General features: G+C 35.7%; 1 protein-coding gene and 1 pseudogene across 1 annotated transcript in view; both read right to left on the reverse strand.

Moving 5' to 3' along the window:
* Positions 1 to 22,420, reverse strand: part of LOC134368537 (structural maintenance of chromosomes protein 1B-like) — a 76,620-nt gene that overhangs the window by 50,534 nt on the left and 3,666 nt on the right. Inside the window, exons 2-11 of the mRNA XM_063084973.1 lie at positions 17,904 to 18,092; positions 16,515 to 16,627; positions 16,222 to 16,425; positions 13,653 to 13,891; positions 11,364 to 11,622; positions 10,320 to 10,460; positions 7,860 to 7,942; positions 6,939 to 7,146; positions 3,928 to 4,113; positions 1,754 to 1,933 (exon numbers count right to left, since the gene is read on the reverse strand). Coding sequence (XP_062941043.1) covers positions 1,754 to 1,933; positions 3,928 to 4,113; positions 6,939 to 7,146; positions 7,860 to 7,942; positions 10,320 to 10,460; positions 11,364 to 11,622; positions 13,653 to 13,891; positions 16,222 to 16,425; positions 16,515 to 16,627; positions 17,904 to 18,092 — 1,802 coding nt within the window. The remainder of the gene's footprint in view (positions 1 to 1,753; positions 1,934 to 3,927; positions 4,114 to 6,938; positions 7,147 to 7,859; positions 7,943 to 10,319; positions 10,461 to 11,363; positions 11,623 to 13,652; positions 13,892 to 16,221; positions 16,426 to 16,514; positions 16,628 to 17,903; positions 18,093 to 22,420) is intronic.
* Positions 5,401 to 5,519, reverse strand: LOC134368822 (5S ribosomal RNA; annotated as a pseudogene).

A 22,420-nucleotide genomic window follows, 5' to 3' on the forward strand; every position in this document is an offset into this window, starting at 1 on the left:
AACCAAAATATTTTGTGATATCACTTGCAATGTTTGAATAAAGAAAATTCTAAAACATAATATCAAACTTGTAGAAAACCAAGAGCACAAATGGCAGACATCAGATGATTTCTGTGAAAATGTGACATCTATCCAATTGCTGTACCCAACCTAAAACACAGAAAATTCTCTAAAAGTTCCTGGAATATAGTTAGGATACAAATAATACAAATAAACATTAAAATTTTGAAATACTGATGAGAACAAGATACAACCTACAGGGTAAAGCTTGTTATTGTGAAGAAGTTACAAATCATAAATATTTGCTAAGTAAAGGAATAGACAATCTTTTACCCATGTGACTTTAAATTTACCATACAAATCTTCAAAAGTCAATTTTACACATATACAGGTCAATTATAGTTAATGAGGTAGCAAAGTAAGGAAGACACCTTATTAGCTCACTTATTATACTTGCTTAAATTTAATATGTAGAAATCAATGACAGTAATTACTAAAAGACAGTAATCTCATCATTATTAATATTATTATAGACGGCAGCACCGAACGTATGAGAAGTTAATCATGTTACATAAGTCACTAAATTTAAAACTGGAAATTCTTACATCTCATAAGAATAGCCTGTTTGCAATTCTGGACATTCCAGATTAAATGTGTTAATTGACTAGTAAACAATAAAACGACTATCATTTAAGAGTTATTTTCCAGGCACTATAATAGCATTTTGCATGTTATTACTTAACTTAATCCTTATAACCACAGGAAACAGGCAATATCATTTCACCAATTTTAGATGAGAAAACTAAAATTAGAGGTTTAGAAAGTTGCCTAACACATAATTAATTGCTAAGTAGAATCACTGGTCTTATTCAGAGCTTATGCCTTCAGCGCTATGTTACAGTTCATCACGAATGTAGTTTTTTAAAAAAAGGAGAGAGTAACAACCACAATTACTTGAAGTTGATACGACAAGCAAACAGAAAGGACATTGTTGGGGGGGAGGTGGGGAGGGAGAAGGGAGGGAGGTTTTGGTGATGGGGAGCAATAATCAGCCACAATGTATATCGACAAAATAAAATTAAAAAAAAATAAATAAATAAAAATAAAATAAAATATAGAGTAAAAAAAAAAGGAGAGAGAGAGAGAGATAATTTCAGGAATTTAACATCACTCAACTAAATACAAACTCTATTCAACTGAGAGTGAAACAATATTTGTTTTTAAAACCAAAATTATTCCCTTGCGAGACTAGTATTCAATAATCTCATTTCAATTGTGCTTTGATTAAATTCAAATGTGTTAAACCTTCAATGTGTAAAAGGCGGTATCTCCATTAAGCTATTGAAGAATTAACTCAGAATGAAAATAAGCACCTAAAATCTTTCCTGGTATACAAAAATACTTGTACCACGTACGTAAAGGCAAGGAAAGTCTGAGGATCAGCAAGGACATTTATTCCATATAAAGTAAAAACAAACAAACAAAAAAACTTCTTTAGGATATAATTACAATAAATCTATTTTCCAAAATATAATTTATGATATTGGGGACTGCTACAGAGGTTAAATTTTAAAAAACTCAACTAAACATTATAAAAACTAATGAAGCCGTAACCATCTTAGGTCCCATGTTAGTTTTCTTTATAAAAGAGAACATATGGAAGCACATATAAATATTGTTTGTGTAATATATGAGTCTTATAAATACTGCTTCAATGTATCCAAAAGTGCACCCAGTACAAATCTTTTCTTACTTTCCGTCTTTCAGGTCCATCGAACGCAATATGCTGGGCTTCTTCCACAGTCTCACAGATAAGGCCATTTCCACACACAAATTCAATCACTTTCTTGAGCTTTGGAAACTGAGTCCGTATGACATCAATCGCCATTTTACAGCCTTTAATCTCCCTTAATCTTTCATTGATTGGCTTGATCTAAAAGGTTTAAAAAATACTTCATATACTAGATATACTAAAATATAAACCAACTGCTCATTACGTTCTTTCTCACCAAACACATACAGGCGGGACGACAGATGATGAATAGCGTGCACTTACACATAATAAAAGTTTGACAAGAACATGATGAGCTATATCCCACCATTGGCTCATGAACATTAAAAATAAACTTCATCAAAACCCAGAAGATTTAATGTCCAGATTCAGCCCTGTCACTACTTATTTGGGAGAAAACAATGCATGAGAAGTGCTCCATGCTCTCAAGACCATGAAATGTAGTGGAAAATAATAACCTTTTACATACGTGTCAAAAGAGCGGTACGACACTAGGGCACTTAAAAAACACTTTAGGAATAAATCATCAGGAAAGGCTTCAGACCTTCTTAGTCATGACTCTTAGGTTGGATCTACAAAGAGATCAAAAAAGTGCCTGCAATGTATTAATGAAATCCTGCAAGTAAGATCTCACTTTTGTGTGACAAAGCAAAACAGCAAAAACGCTACATACAACCAAAATGTGTATATGTGTGTGTGTGTTAATATATACACACGTACACACGAGTATATACACTTGCGAATATATATTTATATAAATTGAAGCGTATGGGAGCAATCTAAAGTAGTTACTATTAAGGAGCTGGACACTGAAAAGGGATAAGAGTATTCCCTTTATATTTGATATACTTCTATATGAGATGTTGTTAAAAAGGAGTTTGCCTTGAAAAACATCTCAAGTGGGGAATAAGTAGAACAGGATTTTAACAGGCAGATGAATTAGGGCTAAGAAGTTTCAGGAGGCAGAAGGTATAAGCAAAAGTGTGTTAGTACAATGGGCAGCTGGCACTTGCTGAGACCCTCCTCTGTGCAGGCCCTGTGCCAGGTGGTTTACCTGTAATGATTCCTTGCAATAATCCAATAAAGTAAGAATTAATTCTCCTACTTCATAGATGAAGAAACTGAAGCCCAGAAAAGTTATGAACAACTTAGTGAGAGCAAATTAGAAGTAGGGCTGAGATGTAAACTCAGGGCACTCCAACTCTAAGGCATGTGCTGTTAACCACTATGCACACTGCCTGCATTTCAGGGTCTTGACTGCCAGATCATAAAACATTATCTTTGGTAGGCAATAAAAATCACAAAAGATATCAATTGTGATATGACAGAGTTCCTGCTGCAGGAATTTAGATTCTGGACATGGGAACATATCTCAACACATAACTCAAGGCTCAAAATTTAGCCTGCCCCACCAAGAGTTGACACACTGGACCAAATATTCACAATAGAGACTGAGTTGACATCTCGCCCACAGACCATACATCTTATCCATCTCCTATCTAGATGGTCCCTAACTTACGATGGTTCAAGTTATGACTTCTTGACTTTACAATGGTGTCAAAGTGATATACATTCAGTAGAAACCGTTCCTGGCCTAGTGGTGTGCGGTGTGGTGCTCTCTTGTGATGCTGGCAGGGGCAGCAAACTGCAGCTCTCAGCCAGCCACATGATCAAGAGTAAACAGCCGACACCCTGCAGCGCACTGTGTTGCTAAGCTATGAGGTTCGGTAGGTTAGGTGTATTAAATGCATTTTCAATGGATGATATTCTCAACTTACGATGGGTTTACCATGACATAAAGCAATGGTCAAGTTGAGGAGCATTTGTATTTTGCTACAGAACAAAATACATTGCTGGCTGGTTTGCAGAGTGGTGTACTGCTAGAGCAATGACATCAGAGTCACCAGGATAGAATTATGCAAATCTAGATTAGGAAAAAAATGATGTGATATCAAGAAAGATAGCAGCTACTTGATATTATTCTTTGTCTGCCAATACATCAACGCTAGCCATGCAAATGATGGGCTAATTGGCAATGATTTTTTTCAGTCACTACCATAGTTTTAGGTAATAAAGACGTACTATAACAGACAAGTTTTTATCACTACTAAATACCAACATTACAAATTTCTTACCTCCAGGTAATCTAGAGCAAGGAATGTCTCAGGTTCAGCTCTTTCCTCCTTCAGAAATCGAATACAATCTTTTGCTACTTTTCCAGAGGCTACAACAATGGCAAACATGTACTGGCCAAGAAGATTGGTAACAGCCAGCTGGTATTTCTTATGAATAGGATGACACAGGTCAAGCAGTCTTCCAAACTTAGCAGGTTTCAAGAAAGGAAAGAAAAACAAATACATAGTGAGGAACGTATAATTCACTGTTTTCTCATGTAACAAAGCAACGTAGACAAAAAGTAATTTATAAAATTATAATTTAATAGACTCATTCACATGGACCTAAGTTTTACTATGAAATGTCCATTTAGGCATGTCACTTCATTTAAGAAAAGAGTAATGCAGAGGGACTAACCTTATCAAAGTACTAAAATATTTTCTAAAACTGTAGTAATTAAATAATATTCATTCATTCCCTATTTATTAAATGAGTATCTATGAGGCACCTACTACGTGCAGGACTGAGCTAGACACTGGATAAACATTACTTAATAAAACAGATACTCTCTGATCTCACACAGTTTTCAGTCTAGTAAGGATGAAAGACAATCAATAGCCACATGCATGTAACAAAACACAGCTAGTCACTGTGACAAAAAAAAAGAGTGCTCTGAGAGTATATAAAAGAGATCAGGTTAGCCCAAAAAGTCAAGGAAGGCTTCCAATGAAGAAGTGTTATTTGAGCTAAGATCTGATGAATGGTCAAGAATTAGGCAAGTTCAAAAACTTTACTAGAATATGTCTGAATGTCAAACATCCTGTATCAATAGTCTCTAGAATATCTGAAGATTTAACTGTATATCTTTGGACTCTCTTCCATTTATTAGGTTCTACTTCAAGAACACAATTTCCTTATGATAGCTCATCGCAGTATTTAATATTTATTATCTTTGCTTTAAACGTTTAAATCTCTTTTTTTTTTCTTTTCCATTTACATGTGATTATCTCAAGCTTTTCTTCTGGGTCAAGAATTTGATTTTCAGGTGTGCAGCTCACTCCTTGCTACTTCTATTTTATTTATTAGTATTCCTTGCTAATTCTTATTAACTTATTTTATTCGTCTATTTTATTTATTAAGTAAATGTTAACTAATTATTATTCAGTAATAATGTTTGTTCTTAATTTGTTTTCTTAGCTCCACGTTTTCCTTTTCATTTTGTTTATCCTCATATTTGAACTTAGTTTTATGAATTCAAGCTCTTATTAAATTATGCGAAGCAGAAAACACTTATGGGGGATTATGTTCTGTAACTGTTTAGGCTGGACTTTTAGGCCTCTAAATATTTTTAAATATTTTCTTTCTCTTTATTATTATGTATACTTATAGCTGTAGCTGCCATAGTGATTCTTTTCGTCTTGCTTAGGTTTAATGTGGGCATCTCCGTTTATTTTCATTTGCTGTAATAATCTTTTCATTTTCTTTTTTTTTAAAGCCTACAGTACCAGGTACTTCCAGGTGGTCTCCTATCCAAGTACTAACCAGGCCCAACCCTGCTTACCTTCCGAGGTCAGACAAGATTGGGCGTGGTTAGGGTGGTATGACTGTAGACAGACTTTTCCTTGATTACCTTTCCCAAAGAACTGAGAAGGCTAACTCCTTTGAGCAACAGTTGGTGGAGCAAGTATTTCCTATTTTATCCACCTTCGTACCACCTCGGGGGTTGGAGGGCAACGTAAGTGAGAGCTCAGCTAAGGCTTTGTAAGATTACGCTTTGTTTGAATACCTGAGTTCTGCTCTTTCTTCTGATTTTTTAAATTAATATCCTATACGAAGGTTCTTCTACCTTGGGGGAGAAGGACAAATCCACTTTGCAAAGAGCTTCAAAATGGCCTCTCAATTTAATGAGGAGCCATAGAGTCTTCGTTTTCATCAGAGAGCATTAGAGAGTTACCTTTCCTGACTCACCGGTATTTTAGTCTAAATCCCTCCAGTTAGAAGAGCAAAAAGATACAGATAAGTTTGCTTCTTGCTAGACTAAGGTATACTAAGTGAGAATTTTAGGAAATAGTCAACTTATCGCTTGGCTTAGGCAGAGTTAAATATAAGCAATGCTATACTTCAATTTTTTTTTTTTTTTTAATATCCTGGACTATCACCATTTTTTAGGTTTATAACATTAGTTTGACTGGTTGTTGAAAAGGATATATTTAGGTTTTTGTCATTTTGTTAGAAATTGTGGAAAAAAGATTCTGTGACCCAGCTTTACTCCTCCATCATTATCCAGAAGTCAAAACCACATATAAGAATCAGAAAGTCAAAAAGGATACTGTAAAGAAGATGAAGATGGGTGGCCAGAAAGGTACAAGGAAAACCATGACAGTGTGGTACCATGGAGGCCAGGGGCAGGTGTTTCAAAATAGGTCAAGTGGTTAACAGTGTCAAATGCTGAAAACAGGCCATCATAACATGACTGCACAGTGTACAATGATGTTAATGACAAGCAAGTCAGATACCGAACCCCTGATCCCAAAGGAAATAATGCCGTGAGGGTGACATACCAAGTAACAGGTGATTTGTATTTTGGTTGATGACACACATAAGGAATGCTAGATGCGTAGTTAGAGAATAAAAATATGCCAATGATGTCACTGAAAAAATATTTTTTTAAAAATTAAAACCATAAAGAACATGGGGTATGAGTCAATGTATCTGGGGGCTCAGACTACTTCACGGCACCCGTTTCCTTTGGGGATACTGACAATAACTCAGACTTTTTGGGTACTGTGTTCATGTCAATGCTTCTCCCCACTAATTACTTACTTACCTGTCAACACTATCGAAAGTAATTTACATTTTACCCCAATTATTTACTGTTATACTAAAAAATGTAAATTGCCAAGCACAAAACTTAAAGACTTATGAATTGTTTTGCTTCCTAATAATGTTATATTTATAGTTCCAAATAAGAATATACTGTTTTCACAACACAGGAAAGCTTAGGCTTGTTTTAATTGTTCATTCTAATTACCACAGAATCTGGGTAAAGTCTACTAAGGCGATTCAGAATCTCTGCTCTCTTTTGCTGACATCTTCTCTCAAGGTCATCAATTCCAGCATTCTGCAATTCACTTTCAGTAAGATCCAATTCTTCATTAACCTCAAACATTCTTGATTTTGCTTTGTCAATTTCATCCACTAGGGTTTCCTCTTGCTCTTTCTTCTCTTTCAAGCGATCCCTACGTAATAACAACAACAAATCATATAGCAAAAAGCAAAACCAAAATTTAGGAATTACCACATGCAACGTACTCTTATCTGGCATTGCAAGGGAATGGAGTAGTGCTCTAATAATATTGAAAAGATAAAAAAAAATACAATAAATCTAACACCAAATGAGGGCAAATACAATTTTGATTATTCGTTGTTGATTCAAAAGATATGTATTTCTGCGCACTGAAATAGTAACAATAGATTACTATAACCAGAGCAATCCTCATGAGCTTAATAATAAGGAAATGCCAATTAAAAAGAAACCCTTAGTTACAGAATACTTAGGTTGTATGAGGGTTCGTCAAAAAGTTCATGGAAAGATTCATATTATCATTTAATTCTATTTTTCCACGAACTTTCTGAAGTAACCTTGCATTAGCTTTCATGATATAACTCACTACTTTCATTAAAAATATCAATACCAAAAGAGACTTAAAGTTTCACTACTGCTACACATTTGTATTTCCAAAATTAAATATTTCATTATTTTTGTAGTCAAGGATAATCTTTAACAATCTACGATGAAATGAAAAGCAATGGAGGAAACAAAGAAAAGAGTCCAGGAGTGAGAACTTTATAACAGGAGGAGCATTCATTTGATAGACAGAAATAACCAGACACTTGAGACGTAAGAAAGCTGAGTGGTTTTCTTTCTTTTTTTTTTTTTTACTCTACCTACATGCATGACTTTGTATCCTCCTCCAACTTCTCTATTCGTTTTTTATGGTCTTCTATTTGTTCTTTTACTTGTTTTAGATTTACCTGAAACAGGAAAGGAAACCTAAAATCAATTACAGGAATTCCACCCCATGCCTAACACTCACTATAACGTTGTAAGCTGTTATAAATTTGAAGTACATCAAAGACAACCATATGAAAATATTTATGAGAGCAAATTTTAATTTTGAAAGGGCAGTGTGGTATAGAGCTTTGAAGTTGCACAGATCAGGGTTCAAATCGTGACTCCACCATTTGCTGGATATTTGATCTCCAGCTAATTCACTCTCGTAGCTTCAAAGTCCAAAAGGCTTATTTTCAAATATCTACACAGTTCTTATCTGTCCCTCAAACTAATTCATTCAATAAACATTTATTCACTGGCTACCATGGGGTAGGAACTAGAGATACGATAATGAACAGGACAGAGACCTTGCCTTCAAGGAGTAATGTCTGGTGGGAAAGAGACAAGTAATGACAGTAGTGTGGTTTAATGTTAAACCACTTATAGGACAACTAATTGACTTTTGGGGAAAGGACTTCACAAAAGTCTTGCTCCATTCATTTTATCATTAAATCCAGTAATGTAGTAATCCCCGATTTGTTTCATGTCTTTAAGCCTTCCCACACCTAATTCATCCTGTGTACTATAGCAAGATTGATCTGTACTGAATGATCTAAAAACCAGGAGTGTATGAAAGTAAAACCACAATGCTTTTCCGTGTACCACCGGGAAAGAAAATACCACACTTTTCAAGTGGAAAAAGACAAGCGTATTCCAAGATAATTATCCTGTTTTACTCACTTATTACACAAATTTACTGAACAAACCTGCACTACGCAAGGTGCCAGAGTTATAAAAATGAGCCAGACAGTTCTTTTGCTGTAGGAACCCACACATGTTGAAATTAGAGTCCCCATACTTAAGTTCTATTATGTCACATAAGAATTCCATCCAGAGAGGGAAGAGCAAGAGTCGTCAATGAGGAGAGTACCAAGCTCAGCCAGCTGGGAACAGACACTTCTGCGCCTTTACTCTGGCCAGTCCCAGAGCCTGTGTCATGCTAGATGGTCATTACTTTAACATGCCAGGTGGGTCTCTTAGGTGGTGACCTAGGGGCCTGGGACAAATTTCAGACTTGGCTTAGGTGGAAGAGTAGGATTTACTGGAGAAAAATCTAAAAGACCAGAGTCAACAAAGGAAGAGAAGGCATGGGTTGCATTTGCTCTCACCATCCCACAGGAGGTGTGTCAGGACCTGGGTGCTCTGCTGGACGCATAATGTGGGATAATCAGACTACCCTGGTACTAGGCATTCTGGACTTGAGATGCTGGCTGATCATGCTGGTTGTCTGAGAAAACCAACTATTGCTCAGCGCCAGAGATCTTGGGACCTGTGGAAAGTGACAGAGCCTCCTATCTGTGAAGGGAGTCATCGGTCCTGTGGAAACTCAGTTTGGGCACAGCTCTTCCCCATCTCTCTCCACCTGAGCATGTTATTTCTTTTTTATATTCACAAGGCAACAGCAGCTCAACCGACACTCATTGACATGTACTAAGTGCAAGGTTTACAATGGACATCATTATGAATCCTGCCTTGAAGAACCTTCCAGTCTAGCAGACCTGAGCCAGTTAATTGTAAATTCTGTGCAATCTTATAAAATCCCTTAGATAGATACAGATTAAGAACAATGGGTACTCATATGAAGACGAAATTATTTTTGGCTCTTTTTTCGAGTGGAGTGGGGAGAAAATGAGAGCAAGGGAAGGCTTTGTGCTATAGATAACTATAGAACTTATAATGTGATACAAATGATACAATTACACAAATGTTTTAAAAATATTTCCTGCTATGTGACTATCTTTGTTTTTCTTCTGACACAAAATGCCACCTCTTCTACTCACAGGACTATCATACACTGCACCGTCCATATTTGTAGTTCCATCTGCCAAATCCCAAAGACTAAATGAGACAGTATACTATAAGGTGAAGGAGAAGCACTCTGAAGACAAAGTGTTTGGAAGTAAATCCCAATTCCTCCACTTATTACCTTAGTCAAGTTAGCTCAGTCATTTTGTGTTTTGATCCCCTCAGGTGTAAAATACAATAATCCAACAAATATTTATTGACTATCAGCTGTGGAAAAGGAACTATTCTAGGTGCTTGAGATGGATCAACGAATAAAACAGACAAACATCCCTGCTCTCATAGAATGTACACTGTAATGGGGGAAGGCAGACAAATATATCTGAACCATAAAAGATCTCCTAAATAATACTAAGCAGCATAACAGGTAATCCAGAAATTATTTAATTGCTTATGTTTGATGTAAATCCATTTACATATTGAAACGTTACTACCAAAAGGGAATAAAATGTCACTGAGGATAATCCCAAATCATCACGGCACAAACTGAGGTACCTGAACTTCACCATGCCTCCTCTTTTCAAATGCCAGGCTGTCTTCCTCCGCCTTCTGTTCCCACTGCAGTTTTTCCAGTTGTTGGATCGTTATAGCTGCTTTCCTTTTTACTTCTTCCTTAAGTTCGTCATAACGATCCAGCTGTATAAACAGCATTGAAACATTGCTAACTCACTTATAGAAACACGACATGAAACTCTTCGTATTATACTAGCAGATAATTAATCTTATCAAAAGCTAATTTTATATACATTGGATCATAATTGGCCATCTTCCCCAGGTAATCTAATGTGAACATCATAGAAAACCCTCTTTATTTAAAACTGCTTCTATAGAGCAACAAGTTATTCAAAAGAAACCCTATAATAACGTTTCTGTCAGAAAATCTTAAGAGAACGGGAAATCCAGAGACAATTACATATCTTTGTCCTCTTTATACAGTCACTATTATTTTAGTATATATAATATGATGTAAGATAATCATAAAATTACTGAAAGAGATAAATGATAAAAATTTAGCTGAGAAAATATTTGGAACTCTCAATTATGATATTTGGATATGTATTATTGCTTTATTATAATTAATTACCATAGACTAATTTGGATATTAATTTATCACTGAACATTTTAAATCACCTTAAGTAATCAATTTCCTTCCTGTCAATTAAATGATGTCTCTTCAAAGCCACATATATCTGACCTTTAAATTTTTATAATATCATGAGATTAAAAAAAAGTACCTTAAATAACTTAATTACCTAACTTTTATATAACAAAATGACATCATGTAACCTTGTTGAAGTATTTTCTAGACTTTAACTTATAAATGTTATAATGCCATCTAATCTTATAAAAAATACTTTAGTCTGAAGAATAAATTCAGATTCTGTGTATAGGCTAAAAAATCTTAATCCCTGTAATTTACATTCTGAGGAAAATCTCTTAAAATATCAGAAAGAGAGAAAATCCTTTACATTTTTTCTAATTAAAAGGAGAAGTTGAAACAATAGGTACAAAAGATTTCCCATATATTGACTTTTTCACCTTACTGTCTTCCAGTTTTAAGTCTCGTAATTTACTTACCAATTCTTTCTCAATCTGCTTTTCAAAACTTCTCCATGCACCATCTAAATCAACCAGTTCTGTCTCCAGAGCTTCTATGTCATCTTCATGTTTAGAACATTGTTTTTCACTGTCCTTTACTGATTTCTTAGCCACATCTAATTTTTCCAGGTGGTGAGAAATGCTTTCTTTGGCTTGAATGTATTGAAGCTTCTTCTGATTTAAAAGTGCTTGAAGAGATCTAAAAAGAAAAAAGTTTGCTTTAAAGGAAAGTATATATTTTTAAATATATAAGGGGAAGAAGTCCTTTTGATCAAATTACATTAAAAAATGAATTCTAAAAATCAACTTTCAGACTGTAAGCAGATCAGTGGTTGCCAGAGGCTGTGCAAGGTCAGGGGGAGGGTTAGACAGATGAAGCATAGGGGCACTTTTCAAGAGTGGTTAAACTAGTCTGTATGATACTGAAGTGGCAGACACATGACACTATGAATTTGTCAAAACCTATAGAATTTTAGAGCACCATGAGTGAACCGTAACGTAAGCAAATTTCTTCAAAACATCACTTGAAAGCCTGAGGGATCCTAAATGGAATAGAATGTGATAAAAGAAATACAAATGTATAAATAAACAACCTTACCGAATGGGTGGGAGGAAAAAGGGCTCACCTAAGTAATTTTGGAAATGAGCAGAGTCTTTAAGACTAAAATCAAAAGGAATTGTTCATAAGCACTGTACTCCAGTTATAAAGTTGCTTCCCTTGAAGGTATGGGTGAACAATTCTGATACTGCTATACGTGATTACTGGAATCGAACAATTAAGATAATGGATGGCTGAAGGTGGACGCCAGGTTTCTCACCATTGAAATGGGGGGTTATATATAAGCAGGAGAAGGCTAGAGTGATCCATGTGTTAATGGATTAAAACGGAGAGACAGTCCTAACTCATGTTTAGTTCAATGAAGATACAGATGATTATATATGGAAATACTTAGATATGTTTATTTACAAGAGTTACTATACACACATATATTTCCCAGTTCTGTCAGCTGAGAAAGCCTAGAAACAAAGACATCCAGAAGGGAAGAGCACACCTAGCACCCAGATGTTTAGTTCCTAATACCAATAAAAGGACCAGAACTCCTTGAAGAAATTACTGACCCCTGGGCAAGCTCACACAGGCTAGAGCAGGCTGATTCTAGGACTGGCCCCTACGAAATGAGCCTGGAACATCTCGTAATGCAGAAAACGTAAGGAATTGCCCCCAAACCAAAATCCCAATGATGGGGATATGTCGAAGGGACACAGGAGTCCATTCAGAGTTCTTCATAATCTAAACTGCCATAATCTAAGCAACAAAATAAACAATGCAGTATTAGATTATAACCTCAAATATAAAATATCCTCATATCCATACTGATGTAAATAAATAATTGAATAAATAAATAAATAAGAGACAAACCTCTCGTTTAGAAGAATTCTAAATAAATTATGTAGATGCTCTGCCCTGGATGCAGAACATAACGCCCCGTTCCTCAGGTTTGGGCTCTGCCTTGTGACTCCCTTCCAAAGAATATAGTATGAAAAGGGGGAAATAAAAGAAGACCTTTCCAATGGAGAAACCTGACAAAGTCAGGTGCTCAGTGTCAACGTAACAACCATGATATCATGTTGATATTATGATATGTGGTACAGGATGTGATATGTCCTATGACACATATCACATGTTAACATCCTGATGCCTTATGATGAGAATGGCATTTTATTTCTGTCGTCTTCCTCCCCGAATTCCACAACCCCAGTCTAATTATAAGAAATGTTTTCAGACAAATCCTAACCGAGGGACATTCTGCAAAAACCTGACCAATACTTAAAACTGTCAAGGGCATCAAAAACAAGAAAAGTCTGAGAAACTGTCATAGCTGAGAGAATCCTAAGGAGACAGACAACTCAATGTAATATGGTATTCTGGGTCAGAAAATGGACATTAGGAAAAAACTAAGAAAATATGAATAAAGTATGAACTTAAGTTAAAAATATTGGTCCAATACTGGTTTATTAATTCTGACAAATATATCACACTAAGATGTTAATAACACGAGAGACAGGGCGGAGAATTCTGTACTATCTTTATAATTTTTCTATATATTTAAAAGTATTCCAAAGTACAAACCTTATTTTAAAAAGTCAACTTTCAAAGTGTCATTTATTTTTTACTTTCTATCAATCTACATAAAACCCAGCTATTGCTACCTATCTTTAAAGACTCACTTTACTTCTTTTTCTGTCTGTTGTAGTTGTCCGGTTAGCATTCCACGTTCCTTTTTCTTGGCTTTAACTCTGTTTGCATGATGAGAAAGAGACTCTTTTGTGACACTCAAATGCCTATTCACACTCTCTAATGCAGAATTCAGAAAACGAATTTTCTTCTCATTGTGATATAGTTGGAAAAGGTGTAGTTGTATCTTATTGACTTTCAGTTCTTCAAGGAGACTCTGGTAACGCTCTGCCTATAAAACAGTACAATTCAACAGTAGTAAAAAGTGAGTATACTTAAGCTGACCTTTCATAAACCCAACGACTGTATCAACAAATGATCTCTAATGAATTTTCATTGATGTCACTAAGAAACACTATTCTTGCCTAAAGTAGCATCATTTAGGGAAGGTTGCTGAATACACTTCTAAATTAAACCAGGAAACCATTAATTTTGTATTCATGTGCTCAGTGGTGTGCTGGTAAGAACAATGGAGTGGCACCCCTAACCCGGCTCCTAATCCCATTTCTGTCTTGAGGAGTTTGGCAAGTCCATTAACATTTTTAGCATCAGCCTCCTCATTTGTAAACTGAAGGAAGAGCATCATGTAACTTGTACGGTCCCTAGAAGGGAAGAGATTTTCCTACTGATAGAACTAATAGGACTATTATAGTTCTTAATTATAGGTGAAGAGGAAGAATTTCCTTAAGATTGATGCTATTAATAAAGAAATAAAGGAATGAACTCCCTCAAGAGGAGAGCTCCTAATCAATGCAGAATTTCAAGTAACAACTAAATGGTCATCCTCCAGGATGTTGTAAAAAATTAGGAAGTTGGACTATTCTAATTGTCCTTATCATGTTTCAAGTTCTGTAATTTTATAAGTTATTTCACTACACTGTGACTATTGCAGTCTGACTTTCACTGCTACCACCCCTTTTTACTGACAAAACGAAGGACACGTACACACATTAAAAAAATATGAAGAAACAGAGAAACACCACTAATAAGAAACATATCCACTTCTCATTTATTTCCTTAAATACTTATTGAGTATCTACTGTGTGCTAGGCCCTATTCTATGTGCTGCTAAGGATATAGTGAAGAACTAGACAGACTGTCCGTGCTCTTGTAAAGCTTATATTCCAGTTATTTGAATGGGGCGGGGTAGAGGAAGAGGAATCAGAGAACAAACACACAAACAAATAATAAACACGATCATTTCGTACAGCAATACATGTTCCAAAAGAAACAATACAGGCTGATGTGACAGTACAAGGGAGGGGATGCTAATTGAGATTGGCGCAGGGGCTGGGGGTGGTGGTCAGCAAATGCCTGCTTGAGAAAAGAAAATGACATTTTTATAAACACTTGGACGAGAGAACCAGCCATGCAAAATCAGGCATACAGCTCTCTAGGCAGAGGAAATAGCAAAAGTACCAGGATAAAAGGGAGCTTGATGTATACGCCAAATAAGAAAGGTCAATAGGGTAGAAAAATAGAGGAAGTTAAGGCTTGAGAGGTGAATAGAGACCAGATCAGTAGGCAGGAAAGGAGACTAGATTCTCAGTGCAGTGGGAAGCACTGCCCTGGAAGCTTTCATGCAAGGGAAAGACAAGATCTGATTTGTGTTTGAATAAGATCACTGTAAAATGCAAACAATTACCAACCATAGACAAGGCACTATACAGTTCTTCACAAAGTTCGTGGGAAAATGGAACTAAAAGATAATACTAATCTTTCCATGAACTTCATGAAGACCCCTCGTACTAGGCATTGTGAAGGGCACCAAGAAAAACCACAGCATTTGAAAAGTGCAGCCATGATTTCTTAGGGGTCGCCAAGACCCATTTAGAGAACCCCAGAGGACAAAACTATTTTCATAATAATACTAAGACATCATTTGCCTTTTTCAGTGTTGACACTTGCACTGATGATGTAAAAACCAATGGTGGCTAAAACTGCCAAGCTTTAGCACAAAAAAGATTTAATGTTAAGTATTTAGGAGAAGTTAGCTGTCTTCTATTAAGCCAGACGTTAAGAAGACCATAAAAATGTAAAACTGTGTCGCTTTTGTAATTAATTTGTTTGGAAAATGTAGTTATTTTTCATAACAATCTTATTTATGTTAACATGTAATAAGTTTATTATTGCTGCTTTTTACATGGACCGTTAAATCTATTTTTAAAATTTCCAGTTTGATTTCAAATACAGGAAGGATTGGTAGATAAAATCCACATGCACAAAAACTCTTTGTGTTCCTCAGTGGTTTTTAAGTGTGGAAGGGGGTCAAGATCCAGAAGTTTCAGAGCCTCTGCTACATAAGGAATAAACCTATCAAGCGTGTTTCTAGTTGAGAAAATCAGACATTTTTGTAGTTCAGGTGGTCCTGCCTGTTTGGGATTAAGAACCCAAATAGTGAAAGATATATCTAAAAGTTTATCTTTACTGAACATTGGGCTTTCTTTCCTTATATTATTAAAGAAATCTTCTTGGTAATCCCAAGCCAATACCTAGCAACTCTAACAGACAAAATGTTTTGGTATCTAACACTTACTTGGTTACATCTTCACGACATCTTACCTCTTCTTTCTCTAATTGTGCTTGTTTGTACTCTGCAGCTACACTTTTTTTCTTATTAAAATTAAACTGTGCATCCTCTTCAGCTTTCTGTAACTTTCTCTTCTTTTCCTTATATTCTCCTATTAGTTCTCCCGAAGTGCTGATTTCCTCAAAAAACTTGGTTCTTTCTTTGGGTTTTTTCATTGAAATCGACTCAACACTTTCCTTTTAAAAACAGTAAAGCACATGAACACATAAAATATAGTGATGTATTTTCACAACTATGAATCCAATAAACTACTACAGCTACTTACCTGAAAAACTAGGCAGTGTCGCGCTTTGATTGGTATGCCTATCTTTTCCAACTCTGCTGTGTAAGCAGAACGACTCACAGGATTATCATCACAATGAAATTCTGAGCATCCGCCTAATATAAAATGATAAAGACTATTACAGGAAACATAAATATCAGACATCTCTCTACAACCAAAGAAGTTTAATAAAATCATTTTTGTTATTCAACTGGCCAGTGATGTGATAATATAATCATATACATTTTAATAAAATCATTTAATCAGCCAACAAATACTGATTGTCTATTAGGACGGTACCTTAGAAAGTTTATGGAAAAAATAGAATTGAAAGATAATACAAATTTTTCCATGAACCTTTTGCAGGACCCTTGTATATGCCAAAGACTATTCTACAGCCGTGAACAAAACAGATAAAAATTTATGATCTTAAGGAGCTTATATCCTAGTCAGGAAGACAAACAAAAATAAGATATGCCATAAAAATAAATAGGATGTGAGAAAGTGGTAAATGCTGAGGAGTAAAAATGAGCTGGGAATGTGGAATGGAAGTTTCTGTGTTGTGGGTATAGGCTTTGCAATTTTAAATAGGGTGGGCAAAGGAATCCTTACTGATATGGAAACTTTTGAGTCAAAAATCTAAAGAAAGTGAGAAAACTAGCCAATGAATATATCTGGGTGATAAAGTGGTGAAATATTTAAATTACTCATGAAGGCACAGTATAAAATAATAAGACAGCTTTTATACATTAGAAATGTTCTGGTGAAAATTGAACAGTTAGAACAAAACAAAAACAAATACACGTATTTATAAAGGCTCTTTGAAATCCAAGCATCGGATAAAAAAATAAATAAACAACTCTCAGTGTTGTTTATTCAGCCAACACAGGGAATTCATGAAGAAATCACAAAATAAAAATTCAAACATTTCACTCGAGGTGCTTTTCATAGTAAGAAAAACTGTCTACACAAGCCAAAAGTATGCATCTAATTAGTTCATCATAAGAAAAGCAGATAAACATAACCTCAGGAAGAACTTTTATAACTTCTCTCTCTTTCAGGTAGACTCCTCATATGTTAACCAAATATCCAGATATAAAAATGCTATTTGACAGTAGGGGCATTTGAACAAATACAAGGGTACTTCAAAAGTTTTGTAGAAAGATTTTGAAGTACCCTTGAAATGTCTGCTTAAGGAAGAAGTCTTAGTGGAACATCAAATAGATTCTGTTCCTTGCCTCTGAGATTTTCTATTGAACAGGGGGAAATAAACCCTCTCCTTCTCTTTGCCAGTGGAACAACAATGATCACCCTTCAAAGAAAGAAAAGAACAGGCAATCTGACTTAATCCTAAACAATCAAATGACATAAGCAAAAATCTACAGAAAATACCTCGGATAATCCTTGTAAATGTTTTCTCTTCCCCGCTTTCCTCCACATACACAATTTTTACACTTGCAGATGAAGAAATAGGTTTTCCAATATGTGCTCCATGAATAAGATCTTGAATATTTTTCACTCTTAAATTAGCTGCTTTCTCTCCCATTACAAAACGGAGCGCATCCATTACATTAGATTTTCCTGGGGAAGGAAAGAGAAAAATTCATTCATTCCTAATGATAAAAAGCCTTGACCAGAGCTGAAGAAATCAGGACACGACTGGGAGGGAAATATAGCCAATACACATGCCTAAATAGTTCTGTCCTGTCAATGTGCAAATTGCATGTGACTGACAAGTTTTACTATGATTACTTGTTTCTCCTATGCAGCTATGGTAGACCATTAAGAGATCTAAATTTAAGGATCTAAATCCCAGCTCTCTCCCATTATTACGCATTACACCACAGATAATCATTTAACGTCTATGAATTTCAGTTATTCTTATTTTATAAATAAGGAAACTATCACCTGAAACATTGTCAGTGCAGCACTAAGCCCTCACATACTAAAAAAAAAAAAAAAAAGAAAAGCTAACTAAACCCAGGGTCTTCCCAACAGACAAACTAAGGTTGCTCGACTATTTAGGACTGGTATGAAATGGTGCTAAAAAAATTATATAGCAGGCCTGAGACTGCTATCCTTTGAATGTCCTGCTTACAAGGTTGGCATCTGGGGATTGGGATTGGAATTTGGGGAGGGTTTCTACCATTCCCTGATCAGAATAGCCCATTGTGCCTAAAATGTTTGTGCAAACAGTATGATTTATGCTAACACCTGATTTCTTTCTAAGAGTCTAGAATTTTGGTATGTGTCAGGCAGAGAGGACCTGTGTGACCATCCCCTTGTAAAAACTGAGTCTTCAGTGGGGTTCCTGAGTAGGCACCATTTCACCCCTGCGAACTTTTTACTGGATGAATTAAGCACTGTGTGACTTCAGTGGATGAAGACTCACAATCTTGCACCTGGTTTCCTCAGACTTTGCCCCACGTGCCTTTTCCCTTTGCTGTGTTTGCTTTGTATCTTTTCACTGTAATAAATAGTACTGAGTACAACTATGTGCTGAATCCTGTGAGTCCTCCCTGAAAATCACTGAACCTGGGGATAGCCTTGGGGATTCCCCACGCCAATGGTAAATTTGTTATCCAACCGTGGGCAAGTAATTTCATCTAAGACAATTTCCAAGGTGTAATATCGATGCAGCTACTTCCATCTGTATTTATTTATTTTTTCCTTTCTCACATTCCTCCCCCCCACATCCACAAGCGATTTAAATTTTCAATGCCAGAAGGAGGAAAGTAACATGAACAAAGAGAAAGTTATACCGTCAGTCACTAGAAATATGGGTTCGATTTAGAGATTTAGGATCTTTCTAAAAAAAGCCAGACGTGGTTAACATGCTGCAAATTCATTTAGCTATGTCTCAGTTAACCAACGTTAACTGATATATATAAAATGTGGATATTGGGCTAGCTACTGTAAGACAGTGCATGTAGGACAAAATGAACATTCGTGGAATTGAATTATTAAGTCTGACAGTAACAGAGCTAAACAGAAACTCTTTTTTGGTCAATCCTTATTTAAAATCTGCCTAAAATCAATACTTCCCCACCCAAATTCACTCATTCAATTAATATTGTCCCTGACTAACAAAGGTTATATTCTGTCAATAAAGTCAGACAGTACACAAAAAAGACAATTACATGTTGTAATAAGTATAAAGAGATAAACTGAGTGATGAAATAGAGAGTAACAGAGAGGCAAGGTCAGATAGGATGGACAGAAAACATTTATTAAGTGTGCACCTGCAGCTGGTGTTAGCTAAACAACCATGTTGAAAAAATCAATGAACGAATCAAGGCGGGTTTTATAATGATCAGATTGGGGATTTCTACTGTATATAATTTAGAACCAACATCAGGAAAATTATGCTGAAAGAGTCATCTTTAGGATATCATCACTTGATAAATATGGATCAAGAATTCAAAGATATAAAAATTACACTGTCATTCTCTAAGTCCCTTTTGATTTTAACTCTACATGACTCCCATTCCTCTGCTTCTTTACCACCCTTTGACTAGTTCAAATACTCCTTACTTTTAAGAACCTCCTTATCTGGACTCTTCAACTTTCAGTCTCTTACCCCCTCAAATTCATTCATTCATTCTACAAGCATTTTCTTTTTCTTTTCTTTTCTTTTCTTTTCTTTTCTTTTCTTTTCTTTTTTTTTTTTTTTTTTTGTCTTTTTCGTGACCAGCACTCAGCCAGTGAGTGCACAGGCCATTCCCATATAGGATCTGAACCGGAGGCGGGAGGGTCGCCGCGCTCCCAACGCCGCACTCTCCGGAGTGCGCCACAGGCTCGATCCTACAAGCATTTTCTGAACACCTATTTATCAGGCACTTTGCTAAGTAGTAGGCTGAAAAAACAAATCTGTAGAATTGCACTGTTAAAATTTAGGGGAGGCCATATTTTGGACTAGCCTCCAGCACTAGGCCCCAGCAGAGGAGACCAAACCGAAATGGAGTCACTTATGGAAGTGCTACATAATCAACTGAAACTTTAAGGAAGCAGGTAAATCCCCAAACAGATCAGCTTTTCCTGAAAACAGGAGATTCACCGCAACCATTAAGAAAGAGCCCAGCTAACCTGAGTCGGCATAATAAGGAAGTCTCTACTTTAATCCTCACAAAAAAGTAACCTGTAGGGACCTGATGTCAACCAATCCACTTCCTTTTAATTGTTCTGTTTCCTTGGTCCCACCTAGGAAAAACGAACCGCTCTGTCATGCTCAGCAGAACTTCAGTCTATAAAATAGAATGAGGTGCTGCCTAATTATATAATCACAAATAAAAGCCAATTAGATCTTTGAACTAATTTTCTTTTGTAATTTAACTTTTTATTCCTCCAAGGTGCTTACAATGGGGAATGTCAATTTTCATTGAAGCCTATTTTGTGCCAGACACCCCATATCTGTTATTTTGTCTGTGCAACCATCTTAGGAGACAGGGATTTAATTTGCATTTTACAAATAAAGAAACAGAGGCTCAAAGTCAAACAAATCATGTTTTGGAGTGATGTTTTTCTGATTTCAAAACCTATGCTCTTTCCACTAAATGCAGGAAATTCTAATAAGCTATTTAATAAGTTCTAAGATGAAATGAACACAAAGTACTATATTGGCGCTTAGGAGACGCACTAATGATTGGAGGCTCTGAGTAGGCTTTGCAGGAGATAATTGTGAGCTAAGATTTAAAGGGTAATTAAAAGTTTAGAGAAGGGGGTGCAGAAGGTAAAATACCATCCCAGAAAAGAGTATAGCTTCGTCATAGGTACGAAGAAGTGAGAGAGCACTGTACTGTTCCAGTAAGAAACCAAGTAATTCTATGCAGGTACAGCAGAGCTTACAAGGTTGGGAATCCTAAGAGACAGAGATAGGGAAGTTAAGCAAGAATTACAATATGCTACATTAAAGGAATTAAACTTTATGATGAAGATTATGTGAAGCCACTGAAGTATTTCTTTTCTTTTTTCCAAAATATATTTTATGAAGATTTCTCAGACAATAACCCAACAGGAAAATGGGCAAAGGACACAAACAGCAATTCAGAAAAAAATATAAAGGCCCTTAAACATATGAAAAGATGCTCAAACTCATTCATAAAAAGAAAAATGTGCAGAAGAGGTAAATCCATAATGACAGAAAGTAGGTGCTGAGGGCTGGGTGGAGATAGATGACAGGAAGCGAATGCTAATGGGTACAAGGTTTCTTTTGGGGTGATGAAAATGTTATGGAATTAGTACACAGTGATTTGATGATGGTTGCACAGCTCTGCGAATAAACTAAAAACCATTGAAAGTGCACTTTAAAGGGATATATTTTATGATATGTAAATTACATCTCAATAAAGCTGTTTTATAAAAAAATTCTAAAAGTGTACTTCATGTATTTTCTAGCCCTGTACACTGAAATAGATCAGAACCAAAGTTTTCTGAATGCACTGAGTACGTCTAGTTCCTAGAAGGTGGTCTCTAATGTCTTTCCTACTAAAACGAACTGGAAGTCATTAGAGAACCAGCTAATTCCAAGTCTGTGGCAGGGAAAATTGAAGATAAGCCTGGGAACTAGGACATCATATTTCAGAAAGGAAAGAGCACAGGACGCAGCTTGAAGGAATTCTGACCGAATGAAATTATAATAATATGAACACCAAAAATGATTTCGGTGGATTAAAACACACTGCGTCAATGACAATCCATGAGTCCATAATGATACTAAAAAAACAAAAAAGAGAAAAATTCATTTTCACCATTTAGGGCAGTTATTAAAAACTTTTTTTGTTAGAAGATATTAATTAAAAGCAAAGGGGCAAGGATTTATCTTGTTTTTCCAGTGTGAATTCTATTTTAGGTTAATCAGAAAACTCCATTTATTGAAGGGAAGCTCTTTTTTTCTTTTACAGGGAAATACC

This window comes from Cynocephalus volans, chromosome X (assembly GCF_027409185.1).
Source record: "Cynocephalus volans isolate mCynVol1 chromosome X, mCynVol1.pri, whole genome shotgun sequence".
NCBI classification, from domain to species: Eukaryota; Metazoa; Chordata; class Mammalia; order Dermoptera; family Cynocephalidae; genus Cynocephalus; species Cynocephalus volans.